The sequence below is a fragment of the Ambystoma mexicanum genome, chromosome 9 (assembly GCF_040938575.1).
Source record: "Ambystoma mexicanum isolate Mex_15411 chromosome 9, UKY_AmexF1_1, whole genome shotgun sequence".
Taxonomy (NCBI): domain Eukaryota; kingdom Metazoa; phylum Chordata; class Amphibia; order Caudata; family Ambystomatidae; genus Ambystoma; species Ambystoma mexicanum.
Genome location: NC_090931.1, coordinates 1,063,806,398 through 1,063,829,286, shown reverse-complemented (window position 1 = coordinate 1,063,829,286; position 22,889 = coordinate 1,063,806,398). Strand labels below are relative to the sequence as shown.

At 48.2% G+C, this 22,889-nt stretch overlaps 1 protein-coding gene across 2 annotated transcripts in view; it reads left to right on the top strand.

Moving 5' to 3' along the window:
• MARCHF7 (membrane associated ring-CH-type finger 7) overlaps positions 1-22,889 on the top strand; it is a 966,353-nt gene that overhangs the window by 481,844 nt on the left and 461,620 nt on the right. For both annotated transcript variants that reach the window (XM_069616354.1, XM_069616355.1), the window contains exon 6: positions 20,466-21,684. In XM_069616354.1, the coding sequence (XP_069472455.1) occupies positions 20,466-21,684 (1,219 nt within the window). The remainder of the gene's footprint in view (positions 1-20,465; positions 21,685-22,889) is intronic.

The following is a 22,889-nucleotide window of genomic DNA, read 5'->3' as shown; positions in this document are numbered from 1 at the left end:
AAAACTGTCGCACCGGTAGCCCAAATTCAGAGCTGGTCAGCCACAGGACGGTCCTGGGACGTTTACAAAGGCTCTTCATTGCAGGGTACTGAGCAGATGTTGGCAATGGATGTTCCCTCCACTCCAAGGGTCTCGGCTCCCTTGCAGGACTGCTTAAGATCTTCAGCAAGACAGGGCTTCTCCAGGACAGCAGCAGAATTTGGTAGCCAGCCTTCCTTCTGGCGGGTCTCCGGTTTTTTCGCAGGTCTCACAGCTGGATAGAATTCTTGTCTCCTTCAGGATTCTCCAGGGGTCCTCTTCTTACCCTAAATGTCAGGTAAGAGCAGCTGTCCTCACTAGTCAATGGCAGGATAGCTCACACCCCAGCAGTGGTCCAATCAGGATCACTGGCGTGAACATTCATGCATACCACTCAGTCACACTGAAACCAGTTTGTAGATTGGGACCAGACAGTCCCAGCCCACACCCTGCTAGCAGACCCACACAACCCTCCAGTAGCCTACCAAAAGATTCTGCTTTCTCGGGCACTGGAAGTCTTCATTTCCGGGCCTCATGGTCAGGAAGAAGGCTAAAGAACAAGATGGCAAAAGGCCAAGCGAAAAATCTCGTGACACGGCCATGTTTGACCAGTAGCCAGTTAGTAACCAAACGCAGTAAGGCTAAAACGAAAAGTTGGAATAAGTCACTGCTGCCACCATCTTATCCTTTTAGCACACCTAGAGTAACCAAAAATCAGCTGAGTGTTAGTCTAGGGCAAAACAAAAATGTACCCCATTGTACTGCAGTGTAAGCTGCACTGTACAATGATAAAAAGTTACCACAAGTGATACAAAAGTAGTAACACGACTAAGGGAAACCATGTTTCCCAGTACTACAGCCTGAAGGATATGTCTGTTTCCCCATAACATATGAGCAAAAGCCAGTGAAGTGAAGCTTAAGGCTTCACTGCACTGCAAAAAGAGCAGGTCAAAATCAAAAATAAAAGCAAAAAGTTTGGAGGTTCCATGAAGATGGAAGGAAATGTGCAGTCAAAAGAAATCTTTCCTAACAGTCAGCCTTTCTACCATTCTTTGAGGGTGGAGGCCTGTGTGTGTGTGTTTTGCCTTTGGCGGAAACCCATGGGTGTCCCCGCCTAGGCTCCAGAGTGTCTGTGCAGGCAGGAAGTGGGGGAGGAGGAAGTACTCATAACCATGACACAGCCTTCCACAGCGCCTGCCAGAAAAGACGGGCGCAACAAGAAATACAGAGTCCCAGCCTCTGTGTCTGCCTGCGCACGCAACCCTCACCTGATTCAGTGGTGTCTGCATTGGCTTGCACACGGTCTGCCAATCCGGCTTAGTCATGCTCCATTCCTCCAGGCAAGGAAGGTAGACACTTGGATGTCTTTGGGAAGAAAGGCCATCCGCAACCACTATCAAAACACTTGGCGTTCTGGCCAGATATGATCGCGAGCTATGGTTCAAGTTGGGGCCCCTTCTTGAATTCCTCCCTGAAGACAAACGACAGGAGGCTCTGGCAATCTCCCAAGAGGGTGATGCCATTTTGGGCAGTGTTGTAAAGACATAGCTGGCTGAAAGCTAAAACGTCTGACCAACGGTCCAAACCAAGGTGGTGGACATGCCCTTCGATGGCATAGATCTCTGGCAAAAAGGTGGATGAGACACTGCAGTCTATAAAAACTGCACACACTGCCTGCTCTCTAGGCTTGATATAATGGAAGCGCCAGTTCTTTCGGAACGGGAAATCTTGCTTCAGCAGGACATCACTGGACTATGCACCACCTATCAGTTGTCAAACAAGACCCCTTCATACACGTAAACAGACCTGTACAGAGGAAGAACCCAGTTCAACAAAGGTACTCAATGCTCAGCCGGCTCATCGCAATCCAGGGGTCAGTCCTCAAAGGAGCCCTGGCCCACCCAGGGCCCCTCCCTTTTCAGCACCCCAATGGGAGGCAGGCTGTCAGAATTCGTCCAGGAGTGGAGAAACATCACCTCCAATGAATGGGTGCTATCACGTGTCTAGCGGGGACATATGTTGGAGTTTGTGAAAACACCACTGAAAATTTCTCTATGCAATGCAAGGAGAAGCTTCATCTGTTACAGTGGGAGATGCAGGCATAGCTGTCCAGGGGAGCAGTGGAGAAGGTCCCAGTCGCACACCAAGGTTTGGGAGTCTACTCCAGATACTTCTGGTAAGAAATTGGGGTTGGAGGCCTATTTTAGACCTAAGGGTACTGAACAAGTCCCTAAACGCACAGACCTATCGCATGTTTTCCCTGCAGCAGGTCCTATCTTATCTTAACTGCAGCAGGGAGACGTCCTGGTGTCCCTCGACCTAGAGGACTGTAACAAACTCATGGTGGCAACAATAAATACAGGCAAAAGTGATCACAGTTTAAGGTTGTTTATTAAACTATATGCAGGTTGGAAAAACGCCTAATCTAAATTTAAATCTAAGATGGGAGCAAGCTAAAACCATCAAATAATAATAATAATAATAGGGCAGTCCTAGTGGCGTCTTGTCAAATAAAAGGGCCTACGCTAAAAAAAAAGATATTGCCAATCCTTACAACTAAACACAAAAGGGTGTGGGATAGGGTTCACAAAAAAAGTGTTCACAAATGATATGTCAGGATGTGGTAGCTGGGGTTCTCCCTTCCCCACGTTTTGAGCACAGGCCAAATCGGGACTCCTGAGCACAGCACATGCTTGATCATTTCCAGCACAAGACTACCGTTGCCTTCTCAGATATCAGGACCGTCGGTGGGTAAGTCTCTTTTCTCCAAAAAGTCTCTCCTCCGAGGACCTGATGCCTTCAAAATAATAAACAAAAGTTCCTTTCTGCTGGTCGGATGGATGATGTCTTTTCACCCTTGCATCCCCCTCTTCCGGGTTCAGATCCACAAAGTTCTTAATGAGATCAGGACCTCCAATGGTTAGATCTCTTGCTACCGAAGGCCAGGTATGTTCAAAATTATTTAAAAAAAAAAATCCTTTCTAATTGTACTTGGGTGCTGATTCTTCACCGCTGGGTCCCCCTCTTCTGGGCTCAGACCTCTCTCAAATATCAGCCTCCCTCCATCGGGTTCACTCTGGCTTGTATTCAAAAGACTTCTCTGTTGCATTCATATGTCAGTGGGGGTGATGGTTTTTCACCCCTGGAACCCCCTCTTCCGGGCTCAGACCCTTCTCGAATGTTTGACTCCCTCCTTCGGGTTCACTACGGCTTTTGTCATATCAATTTCACTTATGGCCTTCGCAAATCTTAATGTCTCTCTAAACCGTTCACTGTGGACATCCCTCTGTCGGGTTCACTTTTGTCAACACACTTCATTGGGACTTTTAGGCTACGCCCCTTTCCATTGGCATCCCTCCGCCGGCTTCACTCTTGTCACTTAACAGTTCCTTTTACTTTCTTATGATGCAGGATTTACTTCCCTTGGGTTTCCAATGGTTTGTCGGTCAAAGACTTTCGACTGTACATGGGGATTTTGCTAGATCCCTGTATGACCACTTTGACCGTTTCCTTGTGGCTCTCATAGGGCCATCTGGTATCTATAGTTTCTACCATCGTGGGATCAACCAGAGTCTCTCGAATCGGCACCCACGTGGTGTCGGAATCCTCTGCACCGGGTTTTCCCTTAATGTTAATAGATCTTTGAACTTACCTTATTTTGCAATTTTCGTTCAACACAGTTCGGTTTATCGTTTCTCCCCTTGACTCACCGGCTGTGATGAACCACTTGTTGTCTCTGGAATCTAGGATGGTACCACGGTTGCAAGCGTCTCTCCCTGGCTTGGTTATCAGTAGAGGAAGGCTCTGTGTACCGTTGATATTACGATTCCTTCTACGGAGGTTTTGCCGGACTGGGTCGGAAAGAGCAAGGTTGTTTCTCTCCTTGTAACCCTTTGGGTTCTTGTCGCCTTTCTCCTTCTCTTGAACTGCGGTGCTTGGGTAGCTCTCCTTGCTCGTAGTGTGCTCTCATGCTCCACCTTTTATCCCTGTGGGGAAGGAACAGGGCCGTCGGGTGTGCGTGATTCTGATCAATTGTCTTACTTTGCCTGACCCTTGTGTTGGGGCATGTCAGAAAAGCTGCTCTGGTGCTAGTTTGTTGTCTTTCGAGTTGTATCAGTTGGCCTAAGGAGCTCCTGGTAGCTGTTGGTGTCAAGCTAACCAGGCACTTCTCGTCCACAAGCAGGAGCTAAATGGCTCGTAGCTCCCCTCAATTTCAAACCCTGCTATTCACCACTCACACTGCTCTATCTTCGCAGCAGCTGGAATCCATTATATTCAAAGCTCTTCCTTTTGTTCTATTGTCAACCCCCTGAGTGTTTACCAAATGCCTTGGTCCAGTGGTGGCACATCTGCAGCGAGCGGGCATTCACAAATACCCATATCTAGACTACTGCTTGGTAAGACCGCCATTTTACACCGTAGCTTCACACAGCACCTCTTCAACTGTCCGCTGTTTGCAGTCCCTCTACTTCTCAATCATCTTCCAGAAGTCGTGCCTTGTTCCTGCGCAGCAGCAGTTTCACCTAGGTGCAAAACTTGATACTATGCTGCTCAGCAACTCTGTCTGAGGAACGGGTGACCAACCAGCCAGCCACTTCAGCGGCTGTGTCAGTCTGCAGTTAAAAGTCCCTACGGGGCATGATGTCCTTGTGCATCCCCCTACTCAACCACTGCAGACTGCATGTGCCATCTACAGGAGCTCCTAGATAGGGTGCAAGTCTTCGGATTCCAGGAGGACTTCTTCCCTCTCACACAGCAATTCAGGGACAGTCTAAGCTGGTGGTCCATCAAGTCCTTCCTTCCTGTGAGTTCGCGGGAAAAAGGTTGTGCATATCTTCACAGGAACACAATGTTCTGCATCCGCAAACAGAGGTACAACGTCCCCACACCTCAACAGAGGCACAGACCGTATGGCACTGAGCACTACAACACCAGATGTTCTGGCTTCCTTTTCACCTTCCAGGGGTCCAAAACACCATGGCAGACTGTCAGCAGAGAGCTCCACTCCTGCCAACAGTGGGAACTACAGTACGCAACTTCACTGGTTGTTCCAATGCTGGGGTACTCCGGAAATAGACCTGTTTGCAACCTATAGCAACAAGAGATGCAAGTCCTTAGCCCAGTAGGTTTCCCCACCGCGAGAGCCTGCAAGACGCCTTTGCAGTCCCATGGGAGGGTCCCATGGGAGGGGACGTTTCTGTATGCTTTCCCACCCATCCCTCTGCTGGCAGGAGTGGTAAGCATCTTCATCACTACAAACTAATCTTAGTGGCCCTTGCATAGCCAAGACAGTTTTGGTACTCCGACCTCTCTCATCAGACTCCAATCAAGATGTACCCTCACCACAACCTGCTTTCCAGGAACAAGGGACATGGTAGGCGTGAGGGGGTGCTACATCACGACTGGGCCTCCCTCAATCGGACGGCCTGGCTCCTGTGTTTCTAGAATTTGGTTCCATCCTGCTTCCTCTAGACTGCATGGAGGTACTAGCTCATGCTCCCTCCACACATGCCTGTTACAGGAGCAAATGGAAGAGGTTTCTAATGGAGTTACAACCCCAAACCATCCTGCCACATGACATACTACCATATTTACTGTATTTGGAACAAGCAGGTTTAGCACACTCCTCGATCTAAGTGCACTTGGCCACCATCTCTAGGTACAATCCTGCTTCAGACGCTCTTTCCATTTGGTCACACAGACTAGTGAAGGCATTCCTGAAAGGCCGATTTTGTATCTTCCTGCCTGTCAAGCGACCAGCCCTGCCCTGGGAACTCGCGTAGTCCCGTCCAGACTCATGAGACCGCCCCATGAGCCAATGCACAAAGCCTCACTCAAATATCTTGGAAAACCGCTTTTGTGGTGGCCAAAACATCTGCCTGCCGAGTTGGCGAGATGCAAGCTTTTTCCGCCAATGCATCCTAAATATAATTTCACAAATCTAAGGGCGTCATGCACACTAACTCTGTTTTCCAACTAAGCAAGCCTGTGGTGATTCCAGTTTTCTTCGGTTCTCCAACCTCTCCAGCTGAGTGTTCATTACACTCTAGACGTTGTGCGAGTTGCGAGTATTACATCGCCCACACAAAGGTTTTCTGTCAAATCTTTGTGATGTTTGGTCCTTCTGGGGTAGGGAAAGCGCTCCCCAAACCTTCCATTTCCAGATGGATATCGGCATACATCTCTTTCTGCCACCAACAAGCTGTCGGGCCTCTCCATGGCAGACCCAGAGCACGCACACACCAGAGCATTGGCCGCCATGATGACATTTCTCTCTGGGACCACTCTCCGCCCTGTTAGTGTGATTTTATCATTAACATGCTTCATCCCCTCTCCTAGTGAGAACCCCCAGCACTTTTTGCTGGAATTCTGGACCTTTTTCTTTGAATCTTAAATGGAGCTTTTTTCCACTCATTGCTTGTTTTAGGCTGTCTTTTGGAACACTATTTGTATTCAACCTATAACTATGGAGTCTCTCTGCTCCATAGCTCTTAAAGGCATCTGAAATATAAGTACTGCAGTGCACAGCTCCCTATAGGCAGTGTTGCTGGGGACCCTCGGGTCCTCCTTTAAGATTTTTTTAATATCCCCAAGTAACTAAAGTATTCAGGGATGGAGAGATGCTTAGTATCTCTCCCAAAACTCTATAGTCTGACAGATTGGCACTCCACTGAAAGTGGTGTGTGCCAAAGGGACACCTAGTATCCCCCTTCGTTCTACTCCAGTGACTTTTTAGTCACATCGACAATCACCTAGTTATTGGCTGGTGGCAGTGGACATCTACCAACTATTGTGTATTTGTTTGGTAACGCAGTCTGTCCATAGCCTTGGTGGGGCACAATAAGGGCACCCAAGTACCAACTTGGGACCCTCCTTCTTTTTTCGCCATTACTAGCGTGGTTTTTCTTTGGCAGCCCTTCTACCATTCCGGGAGGGGGGAGGTGTGTGTGTGTGTGTGTGTTTTGCCTTTGGCAGGAGCCCTTGGGCATCCCTGTCTAGACTCCAGAGTGTCTGGGCAGGCAGGAAGTAGGAGAGGAGATGTCCACCCCCTTTTCCTTTGTCTGCCAGAGTGCCTGAAAAGGACTAGATCCCACTGGGGGGGTCTGGCTGTCCTGATTGGACAGCCAAACGCCCCTTTCTGTAAAATGTTGAGAGATTGCACAGGAGTGTGTGCTGGAACTGTATAAAACGTGAGGCTTCTGGAGTGTTAAGCAAGTCAACCACTGGAAGCTGAATTAACCAAAGAATACTTAACACCTGCAGACCCTTTGCAACAACGTGAAGCGACCACTGCTGTCATGACCCTGTTTTCTGTGCGACAGAGGAGCTTCGAAGAGAACTCCTTCCCTTTGACTGATGGGAGCAACCAGTCCCAAGACAAACTTTGAAACTGGCCATCTCCTGAGGTCCTGTGATTTTTCCAGATGTCAGAAACCCCAATACCAGGAGACCTGCTGCCCATTCTGAGTGCATAGTTGTGGAAAGGCTGAATACGTCCAATCTTTGCTGAACCTGTAAGGACACTCCAGAGATCCGATCCAACTCGCCCAGACCCCCTCATCAGAGCATGGGACTTCAGGAAGCAAAGAAGATTGATCGTGTGATCCGTGTCCTTTGTTGCTGCTGCAGAAAAGGCTCAAACTGCAGAGTGAACCAAGAAGTTGCTGAAAGTCATGCTATAGGTCCTCCATCGAGACTGCTGCTAAGAGATCCCTTCCACTGTCCTGCCTTCAGTCATTAGAACAAGGAATCCGGAGGTTGAGTCCAGAGCAGCAACATCGCAGAGCATCCAGCACAAACATTTCTTCTAACCTAAGGTATTGGTGGGAAAAAGGGTTCCATGTCATTTCTTCGCCTGCAATTTCTTTTTTCCACATGAATTTTTTTTATTGAGCATTTACCTTTTTCCAGAAACAGAACATAGCTGAAAAACACTGATGGAAAACGTCAGAGCCCCAACCCAACCCCCACCCCCCCCCCGACACCCGCATTCCCGCTCATACCCAAACCGTACCCAGAGGGACAATTGAGAGACAGACATCACACAAAGTCGGGACCAAATAGACAGTGAGTGCTGACAAATTGGCCTTGCATCATAAAATCAAAGGAAGACCAATGACATAATAGGAAGCACTACACATGCTAAAGGTTACTTAGGTTTCTCAAAACTTAGTCTCATTGATTTGCAGTCTTCGTGGAGCAGAACTACCATCCAGTCTTGCAGAAACGAGTTCATGGTGTCGTGAATGAGGCCTGAGAGATATTCATACGTGAAGATCACCCAGAGTTTTGCTAACCAGTCCGCTTTAGATGGCATCACAGAGCTATTCCACTTTTGGGCCAGGGCAAGCCTCCCCGCACGCAGCATGGCCTGGACCACCCACGGTAAGGTTGCTTCTTCCGCATCCGAGGCCGGAACACCAAAGAGGAAAACAAGGGGCCGCAAGGGCAGGTCAGCACTAGTAATCTCCTTAATCCAGCTCAGGAGTTCGACCAGAATAGCTGAGCAGCTGGACATCCCCACCAAAGGTGGAACCAGTACCCACTCCGACCACAATCCCTCGGGCAGAGTGGAGAAGAACCCGAATACATTCTAGCAAGCCTCTCTGGTGAAAGGTGCCATGCATGAAGCATCTTGAAATTGTGCTCCTTTGCCGCTGTTTACAGGGTTCCAGAGAAAAGAGCCTTGAAAATGGCTGCCGAGGTAGACTCATCTATTTCCCCGTCCACCCATCTCTCCCACTGTTTCTTAAAGTTCTGTCTGGACATCTGCTGTAATCAGAGCACTATACATTTTTGAGAGGGAGCCCTTCCTATTTTTGGATTCCATTATCACTCTTTCCAGCTGAGTGGGGGTGTGGGTCAGGTCGTCAACCCACTAGGGATCCGTCTTGATACCCTTCACTCGTATGTAGTCAAAAATAGAGATCGAAGCTGCACCCAGAGATTCCACCAAACTATCGTAGTCCATGAATACCCCCTGCCGGAAAAGTTGAGCTTCTCGCTCCAACCCACCGCCATCACTGAGTCCCCCGAAGATTCCTCTTACCCAACTCAAAGGGTGGTGCCCACATCAAGGACAGGGGGGAGGGCCAGGAAGAGAGGGTCGCATTTCCCCTGTTTTTCCTCCAGTGACCACAACACTGACAAAGTGGGATGAGTTTTTACTGCCTTTGGGAGGGGGCTGCTCACAGCCCATAGGAGATCCCTAACTTTTCTGGGGTGGACATGGCCATCTTCAATATATGACCAATAGGTCCTCATCTCGTCCCTCGAATGTTCCAGGAACACCCTTAACTGGGCCGCCTTGTGGTAACGACGGAAGTCAGGCAGGCCAAAGCCCCCATACGATCGAGGGAGAGTTAAGGTGTCGTGGCCAACCTTTGGCTTCTTTCCCTTCCAGATGAAGCGAACCACCTCCGACTGAAGAGCTTTAAAAAATGAATCCGGAATAGCGACTGGAAGAGAGGAGAACAAGTAAAGCAGGCGAGGAAGTACATTCATCTTAACCGACACCATATGGACGAACCAAGAGTGTCAAGGGAGACCAGCGCCGAAGATCTGCGACAATCCTCGCAAGAATTGGAGTAAAATAGTCGCCTGCAATTTCATCCCCTGTCATTTTAACGTGTACATTCCAACGAAAGTTTTTTTTAGTTTTTTTTTTTTTTTGGGAGGGGGGTTACACAAACTCCTCCCCCACCCCCGCAAACCTCCCTCCAACACTTATTTTTGGCTATTGCCAACCTGCCTAAACCCTTACCTACCCTTTCCCACCCGCCCCTAAAAAATGAGATGAGCATATTCGTTGTAATATGCACAGTGAAAAATGCCATGGGATGAAAATGCATGCGATGAAAGGACGTCGTACCGGAAAAAGGTATTGCTAATCTGATTCCAAGAAGTTGCTCCAGAGCGTTGAGTGCATGTAGAGGTGTCCCCATCTTACCTCTGACCCAAGCCGCTGCTTGTGTTCCTTCCTTCCTTCCTTCCTTGAGTATGTTTTGAGGTCACCCTTGTTGTTAATTTGCTGCTTCAACAACACTAGAGACTTGAAGAAATTCACAGGAACTCTTCACCATTCGCTGTTTGTCAAGACTTCAAGCCCTCTCTGAACTGCCTTTAGCTAGGGTTGTGTTTTGGGACTTAAAGGACTTACTATGCAAAGAAACCCTCTCTAGAACCTTGAACCAAACTAATCATTTTCCTCCCCTTAAGTGACTTTCTCCAACATGTGGTCTGTCATGGATTCACATGCTCATGAATATTCCCTGTTAGGCTGGGAATCCTCTGTAAAAAAAACAGTTTAACTTTGGTTTACCAACTTTCTTCCTCCTATAAACCACTCACTGAGCTCTGGGTCATACTGCCCCCAGCCAATGACTGCCCTCTCCCTAAGCCCCCTCCCCTGGCAGCCATCTTCAGATTTTTACTGCACGTGAAAGTGTTGGGAGTCCTCGTGTTTCACTCTTGGAGCTTTGTGTTTTTTGTGCTTTTTTGCTAGGAAAATCCTATTTTTGTTTGATCGAGCCTATGTGCTCTATCGTTTCTTCATCCGACTAACGGGGATCCATTTTTTGGCATCTTTCATCGCCCTCCCCAAGGGCAGACTCGTCGAGTGGTTATTCTTGGAAGTTTCCAGAAGGCCATCAGGCCTACACCGCGCGCCGGATCATGTCGGAGGAGAAGGACTGGACTTCCCTCTTCAAGCTCTGCACCAGCTGCGGTTTGTGGAATGTTTTCATGGAGGACAAGCATTCCCAGTGCTTTTATTGTCTTCACCCGATGCACAAGGATGAGGATTGCGAGATCTGTCGTGGCTTTACTAAGCGCACTATGAAGGATCGCCACATCAGACTGGTGGCCTGGCTCAAAGCCAAGGCCTCTACCCCGTGTGGTTCACAGGGGCATGCCTCATCTGGATCCAGCCAGTCAGAGCAGATTTAAGTCCTTTGAAGGCGCTCTATCCGTGGGGGCCCAATACCAGGGCAAGCATTGCAAGTACATTTCCGTCGGGGTAGCTGCGCAAGCGGGTCTGGCGACTGCCAGGGCGTGCTCATCATCTCCATCGGCTTCAATCTCCAACCACTGCTCCAGTTCTTCATCGAAGAAAAAGTCGGCTACCCCAGGGAAGCTGCGGGAGAAACCGGAGAAAGCCAGACAACAGGACAATGTGTCCGACCTGCCCGTGAAGGCCCAGGTGATGCAGGTTAAATCGTCTTCATCTATCAAGTGGGTGGCAGCCGCCTTTACAAAGGCAAAAGGGGCAGAGGGGGCGACTACATCGGCGGGGACGACATAGGTGCTGGGCCCAGCAACCCTACTTGCGACCCTCCACACGCTGATGTCGGAGATAGAGAAGAGGATGCCGACTGCACCACCAGCACCACCGCCGAAGAAAAGGAAGCGGCACACTACGCCTCCACTCCAGCCACCAGTGCCCTCCCCTAGGGATACGGCGACGGACACAGCAAAGACAGACACCGACGGCAGCATCTCTCCGCCTCCAAGGGCTTCTCCCCCCAGACAAAGTGGGCTCTTTCCACTCCATGGTTGCCAGCGCATCAGAACTCTTCCAGCCCAGGAGACGGAGGGCTTTCTTTATCAATGCTGGGAGGCGAAAAGGGATACCATTCTGTCGGTGCACCTCTTGGACGACGTCTGGGATGAGGGTTTGGCGCTGCTGAAAAACCCTGTCTCAGCCCTGGCGAAAAGAAATACCGGGTGCCGCAGTCTGCTCCCAAGTTTCTGTGGTCACAGCCATCTCCGGACTCAGTGGTGTTGGTGACTGCGGGATAGAAGCCATCCAACGCGTCAGCCTCCGTTCCCCCAGACAGCGAGGGGGAAGAGGTTGGACCCCGTGGGTCGAAAGGTCATCTACTCACCGAAGACGGTCAAGGTGGCGAGCACTTTAGCTATCCTGGCCTACTGGACGTACTCATCAAGGACAAAAAGGGTCGAGGCGATGGACATCCTTCAGGAGGGCGAAGTGGCATCGGACCATGCCATCATCATGGCCTTGGACATCGCGGACACGGGGTTCAGCCAGATGAGAAACCGGGTTTGTCTCCGTCGTTGTGGCTGGCTGCAGGCCACCAACTTTAGGCAAGAAGTTCAGACGAGGGTCCTGGACATGCCGTTCGGAGATAATCTCTTCGGAAAGGCCGTTGATGAATCTCTTCAGGTCATCAGTACCGACACCGAGAAGGCCCGTGGCCTGGGTACGCTGCAACAGCACAGTTAGTCCTTTCGTTCCTCAGGAGGGAAGTCTGGCAGATCTTCAAAGGGTTTCAGCAGAGGTTTGTCCTCTTAACGTCAACCCTCCCGTTCCACGACCCAGGAAGCCTGCAGGGGTCGTTCCAAGGCCTTCGGAGGTGGTCGTCGTCAAGGCTCCCAATGCGGCGCACCAGGCTACAAGCAGGACTGAACCAGCCAAGACGTCGGGCCCCATCCCTGCACCCTGGTGGGAGGCCGACTGCCAAACTTCATCAGTGTGTGGGAAAATATCTCCACCGATCAACGCGTACTTCCACGTCCCCATTCACGAAAAAACATTGCAAGTTCCTGTGCTTTGTCGTACAGGGGAAGCACTACCAGTTCAAGGCTCTCCCCTTCAGACTGAAGTCGGCGCTCAGTCTTTATGAGGTGCCTGGCTCCGGTGGCGGCCCATCTGCGCTTACAGGCAATTCGTGTGTACTCCTACCTCGACGACTGGCTCATGCTGGCAAAGTCAAGGGACATCGCCGTCAATCACACAGAGAGGACCGTCCGACTGCTGATGGATCTGGGGTTCTCAGTGAACTTCCAGGTTCAAGACGGTATCCTGCCAGGCGGCCCCCTCGGAGGAGAAGATAGCAGCGATTTTGGGCAAGGTGCAATTGCTGTTAGCACTGAAGATCGCCACGGTGAGGACCATCAAGTCGCTGTTCGGCATGATGTTGTCGTATATCTACCTGATCAGGCTCTGCAGGTTGAGGATGCGACCCCTCCAGGAATTCATGGACCCCGTTGGATCCAGGTGTCTGGAAGCTTCAAGACCGGATTGTGCTCGACGAGCAGTTCTGTCGAGCGATAAGGTGGTGGAGTGAGCGCTTATCCGGTCCTGAATGGTTCTTTTCCGCAGGAGCTGCTGAACCCTGCAGACCCCCCGGAGTGGCTGGTCAACAACTATGTGAACAACTAGCTGAAAATCAAACACCCTTGCGGGTGAAGTGGAGAAAATAACGGACTTCTGCTTCCTGGCTGGGTGCAAATCTGCAGGGGGAAAACAAGGACAAACACTTTAATTCTCACCTCTAAAACCCAACAATTCTTAACACAATCCTCAAGACAGAATATGTACCTGTAATCCTCTTCTGAAGGCTGAGAGGAAATAATCAGGCCAGAACATTGTGAGAATTGACTGCCATTTTCTCAATTGATTATCACAGACCTTGACACTTCAATGGACAAGTTAACACCTTTTGCAAATTGAATGAAGCAAGGTAAGTTCCTTTAGAAGCTGATGGAAAAATCATTAACTACTGCTGAGTCTAGAATAACCTTGCTTTGAGTTCAAATGTTATTGCAGGGTAATTGCTTTCTTTCATTCAATCTGAGACTTCTCTCAGTTAACTTGACGTGTGACTTGTTTTCCCTAAAATACGGATCCAGAACCTTTTAATATTTCTCTCCTTGCTGCCTTAAAAACCTATGCTTTCCTCTTTAAGAACCTTAAGTGTCACTAGCAACGTTATGATATTTAGTCACTGCTCCTGAACTGCTACGGAACAATTAACTCTCACAAAATTAAGTACATTAAAGTTTACAACAAGTATGTAACATTAAACACTTTCTCTGGTGAGATTCCATGTCATTATTCATTGCTGCATGCGCACTCCAGTCTTCAACTTAATTTTAGAAGTACAACTCAGAACGCTGCTTATTGCTGCATGCGCGCAACAAGGACATTCTCAAAGGATCACTTGCAACAGTAATCCTTGCCGCATGCACAGAGTATAGCGAAATCCTACTCTAGTCAGGCAATGAAGTACTGTTGATGGACGCTGCACGCGATCAGGCGCGATTCAAAAACTGAGACGCTGCTCTCCAAGAAATCAGTACTCAATCTCAAAATTAATAACCTTCCTTGCTTTCAAGTTCAGTTGGTAACGCTGCAAATAACTGGCCTATACTTGTCAGTCTCTGCCAGAAGTTCCTGTTAATACGGGTTACTCCAACACTTTACAGTCAATATGAAACTCCTTTTTCTTTTAGCAGTTAAAAAAGAAGTCCCTTCAAAAGGAGTATAGCTCACAGTGGCTGACCTAAATATCTAACTAATTACCTAAATTAATTGCTTTCATCTTCGCTTTCCTGACAACTGTTGCACTGCGCTCCCACCAATAAATCCGTTTTCTTGTACCTTGCAGCAATGAAGTCAAATATGCTCTCAGCTTCAAACCATCTTCACCTGATAACCTGATACTGTGGTCTGGGGCCTAAAATACTGGAATTTAACATTAATTGGGAACTTCCTGCTAAAACTTTCCATGATGAAAGGCGGTTTAGAATGCCAGCGGGATCCATAATAGAACTCACTAATTGTCATGCCATCCCTGTGGAAGGTATGGAACCGCTGGAGTTCCATTAGTATGCTGATATGTTAAGACCACGTTTTGAAGTAGCGTTCTAGTTTATTCCAAGATGGCCACTGCCATTATATCCTGTGTCAAGTGGATTCAGCCAGCGTGTTGCAACCTTCGACACTTTGTCGGTGAGACGCTAGTTTTCGCTGTCACCCTAGAAGCTAACGCTCCCTTTCCTTGCTTCCTTTTGGTCATCCTTTGACTCTTCTTCACGGCTCCCTACCGCCATTTTGCTCTTTCTCTCTGACTCCCGCTTGTTTCTCCCGTTCTTTCGGGCTCTCTCACTCTTTCCGCTGCTGGGCTACCTTCTCTGGTCCCGTCCCGGTGTCCTGCGCCCATTAACTCTCTCTCTCTCTGGTTACTGATCTCTCTGCTCCCTTGTTTATCTCCCTACTTACCGATCTCAGCCATAACTCTGGCCGCTGTTCCTGACTTGTCCTTGTTGCGGTCTGTTGGTTTCCAACGTGATTGCTTCAGCATTCAAATCTATTCCAGATCCTGGTTCCTTCAGAACACATGTGAATCTGACACGTCATTTCGACTGGAGTTCTCTGCTGTTCACTGGATTTCCACATGCTTCATCCTCCAGGATCCTCACACGGTTTTTTCAGCCAGGAGGCTTTTTCCCTGTCAGCTGAGGGGCACGCTCCCATGGAATCCTCGCTGCCGGGCGTTTCCCCAACCCCGGCAACGTGACTTCCAGAGGAGAACGTTCTTATCTTCACGAGAAAAAGAAAGGCAAGAAAGGAGAAGAAAAGAATGTTAGAAGGAGAAAGAAGACAGAGGCGCAAGGCAGTTCAACAGAAGATCAAGGTGAGGAGGAAGGGATGGTGGAAGCGTCAGTCCGACACTAACCAATCAGCTCCCAGCCCCATTGTCCCCATGATGGATTGGGAAAACCTCCTTCTGAGAAAGGTAAAGTTGAGGCCAAATCAACTCTCTTCAATATTCTTAAATGACATGTAATTATTTACAATCAAGGATACATTTTGCCCTTATGTGAATAAAGAAAGTTAATGTAATGAGCTTCATGTATACTATGTACAACACTATGTCCCATCCACTCAACCCAGACCTGACATCTTTCCAACATTGCCGGGGCACAGACTTCCAGAGCACTCTGTGCCAGAAGACGGTCACGATGGACGCTTCCCTGGAGGGCTGGGGAGCCCACACTGGACACCTCCACGCCAGAGGCCTGTAGCTGCTGGAGGAGGAGCAGATCCACATCAACGTCCTGGAGCTGCGGGCATTGTTGCAGGTCTTCGGGTCATTTCTTGCATCTCTCGAGGGCAAGGTGGTGACGGCCTTCACAGACAATACCACCACAATGTTTTACATCGGGCAGCAGGGGGCACCAGGTCCCCAACGCTCTCCAGAGAGGTGCAGGAGCTGTGCCACTGGGCTGTCGCCCAGGCAATGTTTCTCGTTCCTTTTCACCTGGCAGGAGTAAAGAACACTGTTGCCGACTCTCTCAGCAGGGAGCTGCGCTCTTGCCACAAGTGGGAACTTCGGCAGAATCAAGTGGACAAACTCTTCTTCAGGTGGAGCAAACCCCAGATCGATCTATTTGGAGTGGCCGTGAACACCAAGTGCCAGAGGTTCGCCAGCAGGTTCCCCCAGCCGGGGACCATGTGATGACACTTTCTCCTTCCCATGGGAAGGTCTGTTCCTGTACGCGCTCCCTCCGTTGCCTCTTCTACTACGAATCTTCAGACAACTCATACGGTGTTGGTGCAGGATGATCCTTGTCGCACCGGCGTGGCTGAGGCAGATCTGATACCCAGGCCTTCTCAGCATGTCAGCGTCACCTCCAGTCAAGCTACCAGTGGTCGTGGATCTGCTCACCAGGGAAGGAGGTGCAATCCTGTAACACGACCCAGGATCGCTGTACCTGAAGGCATGAGTTCAGTGGTTACGAGCTGCTGGCACACTACAGGGAGATCCTTGCCAGGGCGTCGTTGACTCTTCAATGCTACGGGCACAAATGGAAGCATTTCGCGACTTGGTGCCGGTCACAGAAGATTAACCCTCTGTGGGTCACGGCACCCCAAGTCCTTCAGTACTTGTTGTCGTTGGCTAAGTTGGGGCTGGCGAATGCCTCCATCAAAGTGCATCTATCGGCTATCTCCCGCTACACCAGGTCTCCAGGATTGTCCTCTTTGGTCACACCGTCTAGTCAAGGAATTCATTAAAGGACTGTTCCGAACCTTCCCGCCGATCAAGGTGCCTGCCTCGGCGTGGAACTCAACGTGATGCTGACTAGGCTCATGGGAGAAACTTCGAGCCTATGCATCAAGCTTCTCCCAAGTTCCTTTCTTGGAAGACCGCTTTTCTCGTGGCCATCACCTCTGCCAGGAGAGTGGGTAAGATCCAGGCCTTGTCCTGCAAGTGGACCTATTTGACTTTCCACGAGACGAGGGTGGTGCTGCGGACGCACCCCTACTTCATGCCCTAGGTTCTGTCGGAATTTTATCTCAACAACCCTTGTTGTTGCCTGTGTGTTTTTCGACGCCTTTGTCGCCGGCTGAAAGGACTTTGCACTCGTTGGATGTGGCTCGAGCACCAAAGTTTTATGTGGGCTGCATGAGGAGTTTCCGGAAGACTTCTCAGTTTTTTGCGAATTTTGGTCCTGTGAACCATGGGAAGGCCTTGTCCAAGGCTTCCATTTCCAGGTGGCTCTCCAGCCGCATCACTCATTGTCACCGGTTGGCAAACAGACCGCTGCCTGGCCGTCCGAGAGCCCATTCTACCATAGCGATTGCTGCAACGACGGCATTCCTGTCTGGTGTGCCCCTGCTGGACATCTGCAGGGCTGCTACATGGAGGTCTATGCACACCTTCACCAAATGCTACTGTGTCGACAGGGATTCCAGAGCGGAGTCCAGGGTCAGCCAAGCAGTGCTGCGCAACCTGTTTGCTTGAAGGTGAGCCTGGTGAGGAGGTAAGAGTAATTGCTTCTGTTGAGCATTGCCACCTCCTGTGATTGTGTAATGTTGTACTGCTATGTATTATTTATTCATGAGCATGTGAATCCATGCCAGACCCCATGCTGGCGAAGGAACAAGTTACTTACCTGTAAGTGTTGTTCTCCAGCATGGGTCTGGCATGGATTTGCATGCGGACCCTCCCTCCAGCCCCTCTGCAGCTCTTCTTGGTCATACTGCCACTTTACGTGCTACCAAATCTGAAGATGGCTGCCAGAGGGGCTTCGGGAGAGCCGAGTCATCGGCTGGGAGCAGTATGCTTCAGAGCTCAGTGATTGGTTCATAGGAGAAAGACAGTTTATAAGTGAAAGTGAAACCGTTTTTCTTTTACCGAGGATTCCCAGCCTGACGGGGAATATTCATGAGCATGTGAATCCATGCCAGACCCATGTTGGAGAACAGTTACAGTTCCTTCTCCAGCATGGGGTCTGGCATGGATTCACATGCTCATGAATAATATATGTGTTTGCAGAGTAAATGCATTACTGTATAAACCTCTGAAAACTGCGTGAGTGCACAATAACCGATAATACGATAATGGTGTCTTTTCCCTTTCTAACATTGCTACAAATGTTTTGTGAACAAACACAAAAGTGAAAGAGCCCTTTGAAGTATATTATCAAGTATTCCGAAGTGTTTAGTATAAACATCTAAAGTATTTAAAGTGGGTCTGGTGTAAATCTAATAAATATATACTTTTATACAACTTAAAAGTGTAAGTGCTTCTTTGCTGTGCCTGTCTAACTAGATTCAGTGAACTTACCTAAAGCTCACGTTTTCTTAAAATAAGCCTGCCTAACTTCTCTGCCTCCCTACCAGGGTCCTGAGCTATTACAGACTGATGCTAAGAGTTGGGGGATCTACAAACCGCTGGGATAGCTTACTAAAGTGTTACTGCCAGGAAAACTCCCTTAACACCTCCCCCCCTGCTAGACATTTGCAGGGTAGCCACGTGGAGGTCGGTGCACACATTTTACCAGATTGAGTAGACGGATTCTGCGGAAGAGTCCAGTGCTGGTAACCTGTTTGCATGAGGTTAGTATGACTCCAGTAGTATGTGTATATTACAAGGAGCTTGCCTCCACCTTTTATGGTTTATGGTACTGCTTTATAATATATTCACAGCGTGTGAATCTATATGCAAGATCCAATGCTGGAGAAGTAATAAGTTACTTACCTGTAACTCCTGTTTGCCGGCATTGCTATCTTTCATAGATTTACATGTAACTCTCCAGCATACCCAGCTTGGCTCTTCTTGGCTCAAACTGCCACCCGTGTGCGCTATGGCAAAATCGGAAGATGGACACCCGGGGTGGAGCTAAGTGACCCTTTCCAATTGTCTGTGATCAGTATGACCAAAAAGTGACTATACTAGATCACAAAAGTGACTGACACGTACCCTCCTTTTGAGTATTTCCTTTTTCTACCTGTGTTTGGTCATTGTTTTGCTTGCCCAGGGAAGGAGCTATAGCATCCCCACTTACTCCCTGTTCACTGGTATTCCTCATGCATGAGTCATGTTTCTTAAATATGTCTTTGTTCTTTTGGAATTCCAGGTGTTTCTTTTTTATTTGCACAAATCTTCAATGTTTGATTTAGTTCTAGGTTAAACCGTACCTCTTTTTTTAGTAGTATTTGCATTTTCTGTTACATGTTCATTTATTGGTGCTTTCACTTTTAAATCATTAGGCATCTCTGAGTCATTATGCAAAATTACATCAGGGCAATCTGTCTTTTTGGCACTTCTCAGAAGCCCCCTGGTCATTGCTAGGGCCATCAGCCCCCTCTTTAGATGGTTGTTTTTGTGCTGTATAGAGCTTTCCTATTTGCTCAGCTAACATTTTCACTTGGGCCTCAAGGCACTGGAACCTTTCCATCTCTCTAGAATCCTCTTTCTGTGGCCTAGGTCGATATTGGTTGTTTTCCCCCTGATTGGATCTATTCTGATACCTCTCAGGTGATTGATGTCTGTTGGGATGGTTTCTGAACTCTTGATTCATTTGTGGAGGGGAGCAGGGTGCACCCATCCTTTGATTATAGTCCCCTGGTGGGAAATCATTGTACTGACGTGGATTGTAGTTCATGTTTTGCCTCCTGTCCTGTCTCTCAGATTGTGGGTACTGGCCCCTATGTTGATTTCCATTATCAGTAAATTGATTCAGTTTAATTTTAAACTGCGCTGTTGCCGAGGATTCCCAGCCTAACGACAGAATATTCACAGCATGCGATTCTATGAAGGATACCAATGCTGGAGAAAAGGAGTTAAAGGTAAGTAACTTATTCCATAGTGTGCCATATACCTAACTTCAACATGGAATGCAAAGTAGATTTTTGTTTGTCATTTGCGACTTTTAGAGTACGTTTGTTTATGCACATTCCCATGTCTGTTAATGTCACATTGGTATATTTGTATGGCAAGAATTGGCCAAGGGTGTGGTGAAATGCTAACTTATCGTCTTTTAAGGCTACAAGTAGTAGCTAAATAGCTCCCAATAATTTCCCTATTCGGTTATATACCCCACCCCCCCTTGTTTTAGACTTCAGTGGCACTAAAGCTATGTTCAAACCAGTCTTGAGCAAGATCTACTGCAAAAGATGGATGCACTGAACAATTTCTAGATGGCCCCCATAGATGAACATTTATTTTCATGTCTGCCTGCAGGATCATTGCATAGATCACATTTCTGTGAATATTTTCTTCTTGTAATTGTGTAAGCAACTCTAGCAATTTGTAATGCTCTTCTTGATTACTGTTGATCTTTATTGCAAAATAATTGAACATGTGATTACAAAGTGATTGTAGTTTCTTTTTCTCTTTCCTCATTTTATCAAGATCTTCACGACCGAGTTGCCAACTCTCATGCACAAGGTGCAAGACCAAAACAAAGTGTATTGAGCCCCTTGCAGCTAAACACCTCCACAAACCACCAGTTGCCTTCTGAACATCAATCATCTTTGTTTACAGGAGACTCTAACAGAAGTTCCCAAAGGCTGCTTACGTCAACAGAGGGGAGTTCTTCCCAGCGGAGTGCACACTCAGACTTGACGCGTATTATAAATGCTGATGAATTTCCTGCAAGTTCTACTGAAATGTTCTCTCCTCGTCAACCAAGATCTGTGACAGAGGCTCCTACAGATACAGAAGGAAGGCGTACTACTAGGCAAATCTTATCCCGCTTAGCCTCTAGTATGTCTTCAACCTTATTTTCGAGGCGATCTAGTCAGGAATCCTTGCGTCCCAGAGCACTAGATCCAGAATATTCTTATGGAAGCACAAGAGTTCAAAATGCTACACCATCTAATGTACCACCACATAATGTAAATGCAACATCAAACCCTAATGCAGCAGATGTTCAATCTTCTGAACCAACTCAGGGATTTGGATTTCTTAGACGAAGAAGATGGGGTTTACCCACTGGATCACAAAATCGTAATAATGATTTAGATGCTAATCGATACAGATCAGAAGAATCTGAAAGCAGGACCACAAGCTCTTGGCTATCCTCCTCTTTTAGGAATCGATGCACACCTTTGTTCTGCAGGAGGAGGAGAGAAGGAAGAGATGAAACTGCAAGAATATCTTCTACCTCTGAAACATCTAGATTGCATCCTGTTTTTAGTGGACACTCACGACACAGTGACTCTTCAGAAGAAGCAACAGCTGAGTGCCTCAATAGAGCTGCTCCCCCAGCACCTCCAGATTTCCATAGTTTTTTTAGCAGGCAATCTAGAGAAGGAGGCCCTCCAGTAGAATCTGCACACTATTCCAATCGAGCTACTCCCATTTTATCACCGGTGACTGAAATGCCCAATATTGGCATTGCAGCTTCCATTGCAGATTCTGCGCAAAGTATGAGAAATGTAGGACTGGGCGTTCTTCCTGGCTCTTTACTCCGTTTTACAGTTCCACCTGGACTTGGTAGAGCCTCTGTAGATAATGTCATGATAACAGTGGATTTGTTTTCTTCTGGAAGGACTCCAGCGGATGGTCAAGAAACTGGAAAGCCTCAGTCCTCAAGAGATCCTGAGAAACTAAAGCAAATTAAAGAGAGGTAAATATTAGATTTATTTACATAATGAATCGTATTGATTGCATAACTATCCAGAATGATACTAAAACACATGCTTTTACTTGGATACTGTTCTCTTAATGTCTTAAGCTAAAAGTGCCCTACTAGAAAAAATACTTTTTAAAGGGAGGTTAGTCTTTACAAAATAGGTGTAATATTGTGCTATGCATGAAGTAACCTCTTCATTGGGGGGGGGAGGAGGCTCCAAATTCTTCAAATAAACATTGATTGTAAACAAATTTTGTATGCAGGTACAGGTTGTATATTGATCCTGGTTGTGCTGATGTATAAGAAGTTGTGATGCTGGAAATGCCTTTAGGAGGGACAGGGCCTCCTTGTCCTACCACTTCTTTGTTTTCTGCCACTGAGGTCCAGTTTGGACCTCTGGCAGTGCAGCTCTTCATGTTTTCCTTTTGGTGAACACCACCCATGGGATACCCTTATGGCACCCATGGGTGGGGTTACTCCTTGTAACCTGTATGTGGTTTTGTGGGCACCTGCGTGTAGCCCACAGAGCAGGGTATGGGGATGTGGCAGCAACATGCTGACTTGGCAGTGGCTCTGAGTGCCATTCATTTTTGGGACACCCAGGCCTGCCATAGGAAGCAATGGATTCCTGATGGGAGGCAAGACAGCCACTGTGGCCTCATGGTTCCATTGTCTTTTACCTTGTTTGCCAAAGTCCTGAGAAGGCCTGACTGTCCCTTCCTCCTGACTGGCTGTTGGGTAGAAATACCATATATGACTCTTGGGCTTCCTCCTGTCAGACTGACTGGAGTCTTCCCAGAGGCTGTGTTGAGGGTAAACCCTAGGAGTGGGACCTGCGTTGAATAGTCTGAATTGAACTTGCATTCTGTGTTATGGGTGTCTGGGTGCGATGTGTGAGACACAATGCCTGAGACTACCCTGATGGAAACTGACATGGATGCAGTGTAGTGTGCTGAAAGGCTGGGTGCTTGTCCCAATCCACATACTCTTACGTCCGTCCCCTTTCCTCCATACTGCATGGGCGTCCCTTCCTAGGGGACGGGAGACACCTTTTCCACCAGAAAAATAAACGTCTTCCCCTTTATATTTAGAGGTGCAGCGCTGGGAGCATGCGCTACCCTGACTCTGCCCACCGGCGCCACTCCCCTTTTCCGAATCGACAGGGACAGGGCAATTTCACCTGCACTCCTGGGTTTGGC